The 14,515-nt window shown below is 37.6% G+C and overlaps 2 protein-coding genes across 3 annotated transcripts in view; one reads left to right on the top strand and one right to left on the bottom strand.

Moving 5' to 3' along the window:
• The first annotated feature begins 1,061 nt into the window (after window positions 1-1,061).
• Window positions 1,062-7,083, top strand: ube2t (ubiquitin-conjugating enzyme E2T (putative)). Of its 2 annotated transcripts, none has more exons than XM_057363059.1 (7): window positions 1,062-1,158; window positions 1,375-1,484; window positions 1,596-1,665; window positions 1,758-1,863; window positions 5,607-5,705; window positions 6,586-6,669; window positions 6,865-7,083. In XM_057363059.1, the coding sequence occupies exons 2-7, from the start codon at window positions 1,376-1,378 to the stop codon at window positions 6,979-6,981; spliced, it is 585 nt and encodes a 194-aa protein (XP_057219042.1). In that variant the 5' UTR covers window positions 1,062-1,158; window position 1,375; the 3' UTR covers window positions 6,982-7,083. The 2 variants fall into 2 exon arrangements, with proteins under 2 accessions (XP_057219042.1, XP_057219041.1); XM_057363058.1 differs by having other exon boundaries at window positions 1,074-1,158; window positions 1,364-1,484.
• Window positions 7,084-7,148: 65 nt separating this feature from the next.
• LOC130571816 (leucine-rich repeat-containing G-protein coupled receptor 6) overlaps window positions 7,149-14,515 on the bottom strand; it is a 79,381-nt gene continuing 72,014 nt past the window's right edge. Inside the window, exons 15-18 of the mRNA XM_057363049.1 lie at window positions 14,121-14,246; window positions 12,640-12,794; window positions 11,353-11,433; window positions 7,149-10,038 (exon numbers count right to left, since the gene is read on the bottom strand). Coding sequence (XP_057219032.1) covers window positions 8,804-10,038; window positions 11,353-11,433; window positions 12,640-12,794; window positions 14,121-14,246 — 1,597 coding nt within the window. The 3' untranslated portion in view covers window positions 7,149-8,803. The remainder of the gene's footprint in view (window positions 10,039-11,352; window positions 11,434-12,639; window positions 12,795-14,120; window positions 14,247-14,515) is intronic.

Here is a 14,515-nt window from a genome sequence, read left to right as displayed (position 1 = left end):
AAGGTTCATTGACGACCATATTTCGTCATAATTTTCGTTGACGAAAGCAACACTACGTCCCTTGTAATGTAATTTCTGACCTTCTGAACTGTATTAGATATTGTGAAATAAAGATGAATTAAACAGGTGTGATGTGTTATTTTAGACACCTATCTTTAAACGGTATAAAAACTACTCATGCTTAGCTAGTGTATATTAAAGTGTTTTTTTACTCCAGCTTATTCTCAGGGTCAATTTAGTTTAAAAATTATTTAAAGTTTTAAAACTTATTCCTACATCAATATTTAACATGTATTTTACACAATATAGACGTAAAAAAGAAATTGAAACAATTAAAATAATTAGTCCTGGAAACAGTTTAAAGGGATACTGCACCCAAAAATGAAAATTCTGTCATCATTTACTCACCCTCAGATTGTTCCAAACTTGTATAAATTTCTTTGTTTTGCTGAACACACAGGTAGAAATTTGGAAGAATGTCAGATCTCACCCACCATTTACTGCCATAGTAGGGAAAATACATACTATGGGAGTCAATGGGGGATGATATTTGACAATATTCCAGATATTGTGTTCAGCAGAACAAAGAAATTTATACAGGTTTGGAATAATCTGACGGTGAGTAAATTTTGACAGAATTTTCATTTTTGGGTGAACTATCCGTTTAAGCTGTGGTTAAAACTGTTTTAGTAGGCTATAATTACAAATAATTAAAGTTAAGCCTGTAGGCTAGTTACTGAGATACAAAGGTATAAACTCCAGGATGACGAAGGACCGTGCTCCAACTACAACACCCATCATGCATCCGGAGAAAACCCGCGAGTATTGTTGCCAAGTACATCTATTTTTAAACCATGCGGAAGTTTCCACCCCGCGAAGTTATGTCTTTTCATGTTGAATAAACTACTTGACTGAAATGCTTGTTTTGTAATATTTTAGGCTTACAAAATGTATATTCTACCAATAATAACATTTTGATTGGGTTACTTTTGTTTGGCCAATGAGCTGCCTGATTTTTGTTACCAGATCTGGCAACCCTGCCTGCGAGTCACACAGTGACGTATTAACATTGAGCGGGTAGAATTATAAAACTGCTGCTGAAGTCGTGTGGAGTGTGTTTGTAAATTCAGCTGTCAGACCTCGAGAGTAACTACAAATGTAAGTGAATCTAACACTCTGAACGTATTCTTAAATGTTCAAGCAAAATAATCCTGTACATTACGTGTTTTTGTTAAAGAAAGTTTTGTCCGCAATCAGCATAGATAAACAATAGCCGTTTTGTTCTAACGTTACATTGTGAATATTTATATTGTGAGTAATGTTGTAGGTATGAAAGAACGTGTTTGTTTTAATAACCGTGCAGTGTGTGTTCAGTATGCAGAGGATCAGTCGCCTGAAGCGCGAGCTGCAGCTCCTCAGTGATGAACCTCCACCCGGTGTCTCGTGCTGGCAGGTGGAGGGACGGCTGGATGAACTACAAGCTCGTCAGTTTGCATGATTATCTCTCTTATCAGTTTACCCATACAACTTTCAAAATGAACATGAGCCCTCAAGTCCGACGTTACCCTCTCTTGTGTGTTTCTTGTATGTTACAGAGATTGTCGGAGGTTCAAGCACTCCATATGAAGGTGGCGTGTTTACGCTGGAAATCAAGATACCAGAGAGGTAAAAGTAATCAGATCTTAAAAACAAAATTGGGGTCAAAACAAATGTATTTCTATACCTGATTCACAATTTTGCTTTTTTCTTGTTTGAAGGTATCCATTTGAGCCCCCGAAGATGCGTTTCCTTACACCCATCTATCACCCTAACATCGATAATGCAGGACGCATTTGTCTGGACGCTCTGAAGTTTCCCCCAAAGGTAAAACCCTAAAGACAAGTGACCCCAGGACATTTTTAATGGTGAAATTGAAATTGAGATGGTTTGCTTATGTGCTTTTGCTTTGCTGTTCCAGGGGTGTAAAGTACTTGAGTAATTGTACTTGATTACTATTCTTAAATTTTATTTTTGGGGATCTGTACTTTACTCGAGTACGATTTTAACTGAATACTTGTACTTTTACTTGACTACATTATTAAAGAAAAAATAGTACTTTTTGCTCCCTACTTGTTACATTTTTGCAGGTCGTTTTGTTACCTTGCTACTAACGAACCAAATGAGTTGTGCTTATGCCATTTATTCTGCCAATGAGATTCGTTTAAACATAATGAGCCAAACACGTTAATTGGCCCTTGGGAATTGATGTCACGCTTCATCAGTTACCTCAACAGCAGCACTTATTTTACTGGAATGTGACTGCTTAAGTGCGTTGCGATAAATACCGGAAAAACACTTTAATTATTTTGTTACATACCAGCAGGGGTGGTTCTAGGGTGCGCGGCTATCTGGGGCTTAGCCCAGAGATATGGCGTTATTTTAATGACAAATGTCGCGAGCGCATTATTACAAGGCCAGAGCGCATTCTTGTAATACGAGCGTGCGAATCTCTCCGCTCGCACGCCGATTTCCTTTGCTCATGCACAAAACTGGACGCACGCTTTCAATTATACGCTGCTCTCTTATGAATTTTCTCTCCTCTCGCTCTGTGAGCGTGTGCGCACTCAAAATGCGTGCCGTGCTTCCACGAATCCTTTGGTACTCTTGCTCTCGAGAGGTCCTCCTGTGCGTTCCAGGCATTATAGGCTGTCAAAAGTAGTCAACCAATCACGGATAGGCTTCCACGGCGGGCCAATGAAAACGCGACCTCTTAACTACAGTAGGCCTAATTGTTAAAAATGTTTGATGAAAAGAGTTGTTTTTTGTGTTCTTTTCTACAAAAGTGTCATGTTAATGTGTAATTCTTGTAAAATAGTATATTGTAAATTGCTGAGTTTCATTCTTATAAAATCTTTTAATATATAAATCTTTTAATGAGTGGATTCTTGCGTGTGGGTGGATGGGGGGCACCTCTGGGGCTGTTGCCCAGGGGCACCATGAGGTCTTAATGCGCCTCTGGATCCACCACGTTCTCAGGTAACAATTTTAATATATTTTAATTCCATTCAAAAAGTGAAACTTGTATATTATATTCATTCATTACACACAGACTGATATATTTCAAATGTTTATTTCTTTTAATTTGATGATTATAACTGACAACTAATGAAAATCCCATCAAGTTGGTCAGCAGCAGGAAGCATGAAGTGCTCTAAAACTTCCTGGTATACGGCTGCGTTGACCTTGGACCTCAGAAAACACAGTGGACCAACACCAGCAGATGTCATGGCACCCCAAACCATCACTGACTGTGGAAACTTTACACTGGACCTCAAGCAACGTGGATTCTGTGCCTCTCCTCTCTTCCTCCAGACTCTGGGACCCTGATTTCCAAAGGAAATGCAAAATTTACTTTCATCAGAGAACATAACTTTGGACCACTCAGCAGCAGTCCAGTCCTTTTTGTCTTTAGCCCAGGCGAGACGCTTCTGATGCTTCCTGCTGCTGACCAACTTTATGGAGATGCAGATTTCATTTTCCAACAGGACTTGGCACCTGCACACATTGCCAAAGCTACCAGTACCTGGTTTAAGGACCATGGTATCCCTGTTCTTAATTGGCCAGCAAACTCGCCTAACCTTAACCCCATAGGAAGTCTATGGGGTATTGTGAAGAGGAAGATGCGATATGCCAGACCCAACAATGCAGAAGAGCTGAAGGCCACTATCAGAGCAACCTGGCCTCTCATAACACCTGAGCAGTGCCACAGACTGATCGACTCCATGCCACGCCGCATTGCTGCAGTAATTCAGGCAAAAGGAGCCCCAACTAAGTATTGAGTGCTGTACATGCTCATACTTTTCATGTTCATACTTTTCAGTTGGCCAAGATTTCTAAAAATCCTTTCTTTGTATTGGTCTTAAGTAATATTCTAATTTTCTGAGATACTGAATTTGGGATTTTCATTAGTTGTCAGTTATGATCATCAAATTAAAAGAAATAAACATTTGAAATATATCAGTCTGTGTGTAATGAATGAATATAATATACAAGTTTCACTTTTTGAATGGAATTAATGAAATAAATCAACTTTTTGATGATATTCTAATTATATGACCAGCACCTGTATGTGAGAAGAATACACGGTATAGTAGACTTTTAAAACATAGGGAGCCGTTAACATTTTGCGTTTTTGCGCGATTGCAGCATTCTGAAAAGCTGAAATATTTTCAACTCGCTGCCGTGCTAACGTGCATGGAAAAAAGAGAGTGATGTGGTGCTCTCTATTTGAGCGCACTTTTGAAGCGTCTACATTTAAAATGAAGAACGTGTGTGTGCAAAAGACGCGAAATGTGAACGGCCATTATTTCAGTGCATTTGCGGCGTATCTGCATTTAAAATAACTTGCGCATGCAAAAGTTAACGGCCCCTAGCGATTCGCAGGGTATCCCTGATAGCACACAAACATCTAGCAGATGTCTATTGGATGTCTGCATTTACATCTGCAAGACATAGTTTGCTCATCTGCAATACTAGAAGATGTCTGTAAGATGTTTATGATTTAGAATTGATGTAAAACTGCTTATTCTAATCTATAGTTTAGCAGATGTTCTTACACGACAGATGTTTTCCAGATCTTTAGCAAACGTCTTACAGACGTACCTGTGCTAGCTGGGTATGGTAATAAAAGCTTTAGCCTCCTTAGCTGCATATCAGTGCATACATTTGGTCTAATATTACATTTAAATGTTAAGTAGATTATATCCCCTGCCTGTATAGCAATGTGTGTTTATACACAAAAGAAAATAAGCATTTGTCTTTTCAAAAGTTTACTGCGTTTCATTTTGTTTATGTTTTTCGTGTTTTCCAGTAAACAAATTGTCACACGATTTCCAGTAAGGGAACATAAGGAGCACTGACACGCCTGGTTTTTTAGTTGCTTTGTGGGAATTTTTAGGAAACAAATTAAACAGCCCTTAAAATGACCCGACTGTCTGATCAGTGCACTGACTACTGAACAAGAGCTGATCGAGATACACCCCATCATATCTTAGCAAGTTATTTTCCTTTAGTTGTGTTGGTAAGGATTCGTACAAGATGAAATATATCCTCTGTCTTCCACTGAATGTTCATTCACTTAATATTGGAAGAATAAATGCTTGAACAAGAATCGATTAATTCTTGCTGTTACTTTTACTTTTTTAATACTTAATTGCAATTTAATGTAGTACTTTTTTACTTTCACTTAAGTACATTTTTGGCTAGATACTTGGACTTTTAATTTAGGAACATTTTCTCTCAGTATCTGTACTTTCACTTAAGTATAATTTTTGTGTACTTTTTACACCCCTGGCTGAATCTCACTAAGAAACGGATAAATGTTATCTTTAGTCTATAGAAAAGTTTGTAGCTTTAAGTCATGTTTTCAGTGAGTGTGTGTATATTTTTTTACATTATGACATTTTTATGGCAAACACTCATAATAATAATAAACAGGTGAAGGAATGCTACGCAAAAATAATGTTACTAAAACATTATTAAATTTTATTTCATGAATCATACATGTATTGACAGTTTATATGTGATGTGACCAACATGCTGAGATTTTCTATGTCTTTTCTGATAAGGGAGCTTGGAGACCCTCACTCAACATTTCAACAGTGCTGACCTCCATACAGTTACTCATGGCTGAACCCAACCCTGATGACCCACTCATGGCAGATATTGTGAGTTTGGTTTCCCACAATGTTCCCATCATTTGTAAGAGTGAATAGGTAAACACAGTGTTGGAATAGCCACGACATAGTCAAACCAAAAATTATTCAGACACCAGATATAGTTTTTGATATTTTTTACTAGTGGGTGCAGGACGCTGTAGTTCATTTTTGTAAAGTGAGGATGGTAAAATAAAGTAAACTGTGACATATTATAACCAAAAATACTTAATAAAGTGGACTACCAGTAAAATTGATATAAATTTGGGACCAAGTTATTCAGACACTTTGACCTTAAGCGTTTTTTTCTTTATACCACATACAGACTTAACAAAATCAGAAGCATTGCTTAGTTATTGGTTGCTTTAAATTGGTATTATATAATTGTACTTAAATTTAACAGCTGACATCTATTCAACCTGATCCATTACATACTGTACCTTTCTATCAAAGTTCTCTTCAGAGCAATCTTCTGACACAGTTTAAGTTCTTGTCATGTTTTATTATCATTTTCTAAATTATAGCGAATAAACTGTGAGAAATGTTAATGGTGTCTGAATAAATTTAGGTTTGACTGTACAACCTTGACTCAACCTATATGTTTGGGGTGGACTTACCGTGAATGGCATATTTGAAACCTGTTTAGAAGTATCAATCATTTTTGCTCTTCTGGGGTTCGTTTCCCAAACAATGATGTAACTTTCAATTCTTTTTTCGTATGTTTATTGGCACTGTGGTTTTGGAAAAACTGTTGACATCGATGGAACTTGCGACCATAGTTGGCTCACAATGCTTTTGGGAAATGCACCCCCCTTTAGTTTAGTTCCATGACACATGATCATGCTCTAGCTTTGCGCTTTGGGATGTTAATGACATGTCTTATGTATTCCAGTCTTCTGAATTTAAATACAACAAACCACTGTATCTTGAGAAGGCAAAGAAATGGACAACTGAACATGCAATCCAGAAAAACAAGGTAAAAATTACATTATGTAAAATTTTCACTACATTATGCAAAAGGATTTTTATGTAGAAAACAGGAAATCAGACAAACGTGAGTTGCTGGGTTTTCACAGGGTCACATAATATGCAATTACATATATCAACCAATGGAGGGCGACATTGTTCCTTTTAAGCGCATTTTAATTGCACAATTTTCTTGTTTTTAAAGGGAAATCTGACAGAAGAAAAGAGCTCTCTTGAGAATAAAAATAAGAAAACTGCTCACAAAAGAGAAGCACTTAGTGCACAGGAGAATTTAGAGCAATCTAAGAAAGTATGTATGTAGTGTACTTTACAATAGCTGGTAATGATTGTTTATATACAAAAAGTATTTCTGTTCTGTTTTGTTTGTTTATTGTTGTTATGAATGTAATAAAATGTATTTGCATCTCAAGTAACGATTCACTATTCCTTCAGACATACATTTATGAAACTAATAACTTTATTAAATCATTCTTTCATCACATGTATACAGAAATATGAAAATATTTACATCCAGAATAGTGTCTGTTGTACAAAGATCTTTAAAATCCAATATAAAATAATACATTTTAATATACAATTAATATAAAAGGAATAGAAATCAATCAGGAGAAAAAAGGTAATAGCATGCCAGATCAGAGGTAGTTATATTTTACAATACAATAGCTAGCCTACTTTACAATCTGTAAAAGAACCCCTTTTTTTTTTTACAACCAAATCAAATCACTCAATTTTTTAATATCTTCATTTATATAGTAGTGACATATTTTTATTGCTCTTCCTTAATCATGGGGCCTTAACGTAAAAACACAATGTCTATGTAGTATTGCTCACTGAAAACATATTATTGGGCATAAAACACTGAAAATTGTTTCATGCATTGCAAGAGGTTTTACAACATAAATCGATGCCACTGCCATATTCTCAGTAATCCTATAATGGGCACTAACAGGCATAAACTACGTATGGTCAGTTTTCATGAAATAGGAGTTTGAAGAGAATTCTGCTGTGCATGTTAGTTGACAGGTTTATAGCTCACTTCCTGAATAACAACACATCCAGTTTAAAGGCACAAACATTGGAAGGTAACTATCGGTTACAATAATTAAGATGTTTCGGAATATAATGCACAAGTAGTAAAATCAACTGTTTTGATAACAAAACACTACAGTTTTGTATTATGAAAATGAGAAAATGGCATGAGTAAATAAATAATGGAGTTTTCATTATTTGGCTAATATTTCTCTCTTGCCATGGGGATGTTAGGTTTTTGCGTTTTGTTCACCAAAGGGCAGACCAGAGTAATTGACGAATTGCAAAGATTATTTTGATACATATACACTTGAAAATGAATGCATAAAAGTTTGAGTACATACAAGTGAGTTTGTAGAAACATTTTTCACATTGAAATATTTAGATACATAACACCCACTACATCAGCAAACATACCTGTGGTATTACCTGAAATAAAGGAATGCCACAGGTCCTAAAAAGCTAGTTGACAGCATCAGTGGCATGCTGTTAACACAGGCAATAATAAAAATGGCACGTCCACCTGTATGTGAAAAACTAGATAGTTGTGTCACATCGCTATTATGTACCATGCAAAATTGACATTTTGATTAAATTGCTTATAAAAAGGGTGTTCATTCAAAGGTTTTCATCAGTTGCTTTGCCTTATGAGGGTCCGTTGTAAGTGTATTATTGTGAACACGCTTTCACAAACTGAGGGACAAGTTCAAATTAGTTTTTGTGGAAATTCGCAGCATGCCACACTGTCAATAAAGCTCAATGTACATTAATCCCAGAACATCCCTTAAAGATTCATCTCTATTCTGTACACAAACAAAGATAAAAAAAATACAAGATGAAGCTGTTTTTGCGCTTGTCGTTTTTTTGCTTAACTTATTATATGGCCCACAATAAGCTTTAAAGGTTTTATTTTTTCAGAATGTCATGTAAGTACAGGTATATATTGCCCCAATTCAACCTTGTTTATTGTTCATTAGCTGTAATGGTTACAGGGCTAGGTCCATACTTGGGCTCAAAATTTCTCGCACGTATAGGTCCATACTTGGGCTCAAAATTTCTCGCACGTATAGAGTCCTTAGAGCTCAGGAAAAGACTTAAGAATGAGATGAGAGAAGCTGGGAATGGTAGACTCTCGAGAAGACCTTTCCATTATGAGTGGCCAGGCCACTTTTTCTAAGAAATTCCTGCTCTCTTGCATTGAGTCCTGCTGTAGACCTGACCGTGTTTTCTCCAGCGCTCTCCCTCTCTGTTGAGGGGTTCATCTGCAGCAGGCACGGGATGAGAGGCACTGAGGGTGGGCAAGAAAATGGAGTGACTGTCTCTTGGGTCGGTGCCACCGCATCTGCTTCTGTAGCAAAGGACACCAGGGCTTGAGTGGAGTCATACGAGCTCTTCTCCGTGTCAACGGACACAAAGGAATCCAGGTTGCGGTCATGGCGTAGATGAGCTCGGTTCAGGAGGAGACGTGCGTCTTCACGGAAGTGTGGATTGAAGAGAAGGTAGAGCAGAGGGTTGATGCTGGCCGGGAGAGGCAGAAGCACCAGGACGACTGATTTGACAACTTCCTCGATCACTGGAAAGAGTCCCAGAAGGGAGGAGAATGTGAGGAAGGCCACCGGGCAGTAAAGCAGGCAGTTGGTGAAGATAAGCCAGGCCACGTGCTTGACCATTGCGCAATCCCAAATGCTGTCAAAGTCACCCTTCATCAGGTCCCAGTACAATTTGATATAAGTTCCAGTGATCACCAAGAAGCAGAGGGAGTTCATCATGATCAAGGCAACCATGAACCCAAGCGTCGACGGCTCTCCGTCTGGCAGCGGTGACGGCATGCACAGCGGGGTTGCCCCATACTCCCCAACCCCTATTAGGGGCAAAGCAGCAACTGCCAGCGAAAGTGCCAAACATGCTACCGCTGCGGCTCGCACACTTCCCAGTGAAGGCGACTTTCCATAGGCCCTGGCACAAGATACCGACACGCTACACTGTACCGCGGCTAGGGTGAGGAAGAGTATGGAGCCCTCAGCTGCCAGCACTGAAAGGAAGCCTGTTGCCTGGCAACCGGCACCCATTTCCCATTGAGCACCGTGCAGGGCGAACTCGCCAAATGTCTGAGCGTCGACTAGCGCCAGGGTACCGGTGCACAGGCCAGTCAGCAGGTTGGTGCTACTGATGCTGCCGATAATAAACTTGACGGGTGAGAGATAGCTGGGGGAGGCAAACACCGTCACGAGGAGAAAACTGTTGCCCATCAGCGAGACCAGAGAGATGAGCCACATCCCAAGGCGTACCACCCAACTATCAAACAGGTTGTCACATGGCTTAAATGGACCTGGAGGGCATGGAGGAACATTTTTTTAATTTAACTAGATAAAAAAACATAACCTTAAAGCTGCAATCTGTAAGCTTTGCCCCTATATCGCCCTCTCTGTTCAAAGATAAAATTGCAGGTAACTTCACATACTTTACAGGTTACTGACATTTCCTGCAAAATCGTACACGAAAGCTCAAATTGTGCACATTATACAGTATCAGCTTATGTATTTGCTTAATTGATTTCTCTTTATTTTTAACCATGAAAAGTTACAGACAGCTGCTTTAAGGTTTGTTTGCACCAAGTCTGAGCCTCATGCATGGAGCAAAAATGTCTTTAAAAATATTTTCTATAAATCCTCACTTTATATTGAATATGACGGTTTTGTTCTGGAAGCAATTTACACATCAACTTGTTTTCATGAATGAGGCTCAATGCATCTTAGAGTAGTTCACTTCAAAATAATCCCCCATTGACTTTCCATAGTAGGAATAAAAATAACTATAGAAAGTCAATGGGGGCTTATTTTTAAGTGAACTACTCCTTTAACACCACACAACAAGAGAAATAATTCACTGTGATGATCTGTTGTTTAAAATTGTATACATGTAATCAAATTCATTCAATATTTGAAACTTTTTTTAATGAGAATTCCAGAAATTTGAAAGTACAAACAATACTGGGGGAAATACACTAACTACTGGTCAAAAGTTTTAGAACACTGTCACTTACATATTTATATTTTTCCGCATTTTAGGAGAAAATACTAAGCTCATCAAAACTGTGGAATAACACAAAGAGAGCTATGAGAATGATGTTGTGACTAAAAAAATGGTTATGTTTAAGTTATATTTTATCATCTTCCCTATAGTTACCTTTTGTCTACCTTTTAGTAGATTTGAAGAAATGTTCTCTTGTCATTTTATCAAGAAGCTTCTTAAGGTCTCACCCTGAGATGCTTTTGAAACTATGTTAAAGTAGCTCCCATCTATTCTGTGCTCTTTTTGGCTGTTATTTTTTCATTGTTCAGTCAAATTCATCCAAGTCAAAGACATTGATAAGAAAATTGTTGTTTGTAATGAAAAAAGTATGTTTGCACAACTATAGTTTAGTCTGTCAGACATTTAAGCATAGCACACACCTTTTTAGGATAATGGGAAACATTTCACTCAAGTGTTTTCAAACTTTTGACCGGTATTGCACATTTACATTGTGTAAATGCAGTAGGGTTGTTATGAATCAACATTCGTGTGACTTGACCTAGAGTTCATCTCTATCTTTGCCAGAATGAATGATTATGAATGAATTAATTTACAAGCGAATAATTCACACCTGGGATAGGGGTGCACTGTATGCTGGCTTGTAGTTTGGACTCCTCAATAGCCAACTGGAATTCCTCCAGGTCCAGGTCATCTGTAAGTGAAAATGGCACATGATAAATGGGATCGCCATTCACTTTGTGAATGATAAAATTTGCTCAGTCTGACAGAAGATACATCATCTCTTGGCCATCAAGTCTATTGGGACATACAGTAATTTATCCAAGGGCTTTAGGATCACTCGACACCGTTCACAACTCAACTTTCCATTTCTCCTTTGTGCATTTAACCTCAATCACGATGCTTTGTTTACGCTCTGGTTTTGTTATTTTACGATAAGCCGACTGGTATTACAATGTTTATTCCCATTGAGTGTAATTACGAAAGAGTCCTTTCAAGTCAGAAGCTTGATCAAATCACACCGAGGAATGCACGGAGAAAAGAGACACTTATTTAATCCGTCAAATACCTGCGGTTACTGTACGGCCCTGACATGTTGTGTAATAATTAAAGATGAAGAGACTGGCAGATGGAAGAGAGCAGATATAAATAGACACTCTCATTTCAGATGTTTAGTGTGGAAACTAGTAAGTGATGTTTTTGCGCTCCTTTCATATGAGAACATGTTTGTGTCAGGTGATTGTCTTTATTTTTGTCTACAGGGACAGTAAACAGGTTTACTGTATAAACGTGTGACTTGATATCGATATAGTACAGTATTGGTTTGGAAACTGAAACAGTTTGGTAACCAAACAGTTCTTGGCCACCACTGACTACCATAGTAGGAAAAATTACTTCATGAACGTCTTTGTTCTGTTGAACACAAACGAAGATATTTTGAAGAATGTAGGAAAGCAAACAGTACTGGGTCACCACTGACTACAGAGTAAAATCGCCAGTGTTGAAAAAAGTCAAATTAACACCCACAGTGTATATATAATCCACACTCTCAAAGTGTGGATTATATAAACACTGAGAGTTAATTTGACACTTTTTAACACTGGCGATTTTATTTTTTCTATGGTAGTCCATGGTGGCCTAGAACTGTTTGGTTACAAACATTCTTCCAAATATCTTTCTCTTTATTCATCAAAACAAAGAAACAGATTTGGAACAACTTGAGGTTGAGTAAATGATGACAGAATTTTCATTTTGGGGTGAAATGTTCCTTTAAGGATCGTCTCTATTCATATTTTCTATCATGCCAGAAACAGTAATGCTCTGCTACTTGTTAAACCCACATTGCTGTATACTACATGAGAGGTAGTAAAGTTTTTACAGTAGTAAAGTTAGAGCTTACAGTTGTTCTCCGTGTGAATAGGGAACAGAGACAAGGCTTTCTTCTGTAGGTCTTCTTCATCACTACCCATCTGCTCTTCTCCTTGACTGGCTGTTCTGTAGCTGTTACAGGCTCCAAACACACAGCACTGGTAGGCATATGGCATCTCAATGACCCTGTTTCAACAGAGATGACGGAGAACATTCAGAGTCATGACAAAACAACAGGACTGGTAATACTAATAGGGAAAAACAAGGAAAGAACGTATCAGCCGCGAGTTCCATTTATTCTTAATGAATAAGGAATTTTACAATGCGCAGCTGTATATAAAATAATAAATAAAAAACGAGTATCTCATATATTTATTAAAAGGTTGGAACATATGTGTTTAGGAATTCCTGTCACAGACAATAAAATTGCAGTAGGCACGAGATATTTTGTCTGCTGTGCCAGCAAAGTTATTAAAGGGATAGTTCACCCAAAAATATCGTCATTTACTCACGTTTGAGTTGTTCCAAATCTGTGTAATTTTTTTGTACTGACGAACACAGAGAAATATATCTGGAAGAATGCTTACAACCAAACATATCTTGGACCCCATTGACTACCATAGTAGGAAAAATTACATTATTTTTTTTGTTCTGTTGAACACAAAAGAAGATATTTTGAAGAATGTAGGAACGCAAACAGTTCTGGTGCACTTTTGACTACCATTGTCATTTTTCCTACTAAGGTAGTCAATGGGGTCCAAGAACTGTTTGGTAACAAGCATTCGTCCAAATATCTTTCTCTGTGTTCATCCATTTTTGGGTGAACTACCCCTTTAAGAACTTTGAACATTATGAATATACAAATAAAAGACAGCACAAAACAGACATATTGAATCAGTTTAAGGAAATATGAAAACAATAAAAGATCCAAATTCAGGAAGGAAAGTTCCAAGAAAGAACGATTCATCAATCTGCAAATGACCCGTTCAGTACATAACCAGTGCATCTAACCTCCAAAATGATTTCAAATGCTGTGATTTGATTTTCATTTGAATCAGTTCAGTTGGTTTTCTGGAAATGGTAAAACGTAAATCTACCATTTTTTAGGTGCAAAATGGTTCCAAGGATGAAGTCTTGGAGCGTTTCCATAGCCCTGAGCAGCTGAAGAATAAGGGTGGTATTTATTAAGAGACTGTGTTGAGAATATAGCTTAAAATGATCCGTTTTTAGATAAATTGCAGACATTTTTTACTCGTATCAATAAATGGAAAGTTCCCAGGGCCACAGATTGTTCCACTGTTAGTATCTTGAAGCTGTCAATTTTATAAACAGGGGGTCGTATCTTGGAAAACCGAATAAAATTCATGCGTTTTTAGACTACTCAAGGCGTTTGCATTGTGGGAAATAATAACCACAGATACTTGTGAAGTTTCTTTGATGGTTTAACATGAAAGTCGGGCTAATCTCTTGTAGGAGAGCTGATTGACGTTTTTGAGGTTACTACAAATGTACCTTATGTTGGGGAAGTCCTCCTCTCTGAAAGAACGAGAGAGGGCCATGTTGTTCTTCAGCTTAAGATGAGTGAGGCTGGATAATCCGGCTAGTGGCAGACTGCTTAACCTGTTCCCGGTCAGGTCCCTGGTTAGAGAGAAGAGAGATTCAGGTCCCTGTCAATCACAGTCTTGATGGATGATGAGTACAGAAGTTTCAGACGGAGCTCTGTTGTTGTTGTTTTTAATGGTTATTAATACGACTGTTATTGTCAATACCATTACATTGTGACACCCCAATCTATACCAGATCTGATTAAAAATGTGTATGTAGTTAAGAAAACATTTTGATACACTTTGATATATGAATGTCATTTTATTAGGAAAAAATGATATATTTAAAAAATAAAACATTAA

This window comes from Triplophysa rosa, linkage group LG21, assembly GCF_024868665.1.
Source record: "Triplophysa rosa linkage group LG21, Trosa_1v2, whole genome shotgun sequence".
Taxonomy (NCBI): domain Eukaryota; kingdom Metazoa; phylum Chordata; class Actinopteri; order Cypriniformes; family Nemacheilidae; genus Triplophysa; species Triplophysa rosa.
This window is presented reverse-complemented; position numbering and strand designations above follow the sequence as displayed.

Bases quoted from the DNA above. Each gene is read 5' to 3' on its own strand.
- ube2t (XM_057363059.1), top strand. From the start codon at position 1,376: ATGCAGAGGATCAGTCGCCTGAAGCGCGAGCTGCAGCTCCTCAGTGAT. The intron at 1,485-1,595 runs GTCAGTTTGCAT...TGTATGTTACAG, and splicing joins GCTGGATGAACTACAAGCTC to AGATTGTCGGAGGTTCAAGC. The intron at 1,864-5,606 runs GTAAAACCCTAA...TTTTCTGATAAG, and splicing joins CTCTGAAGTTTCCCCCAAAG to GGAGCTTGGAGACCCTCACT.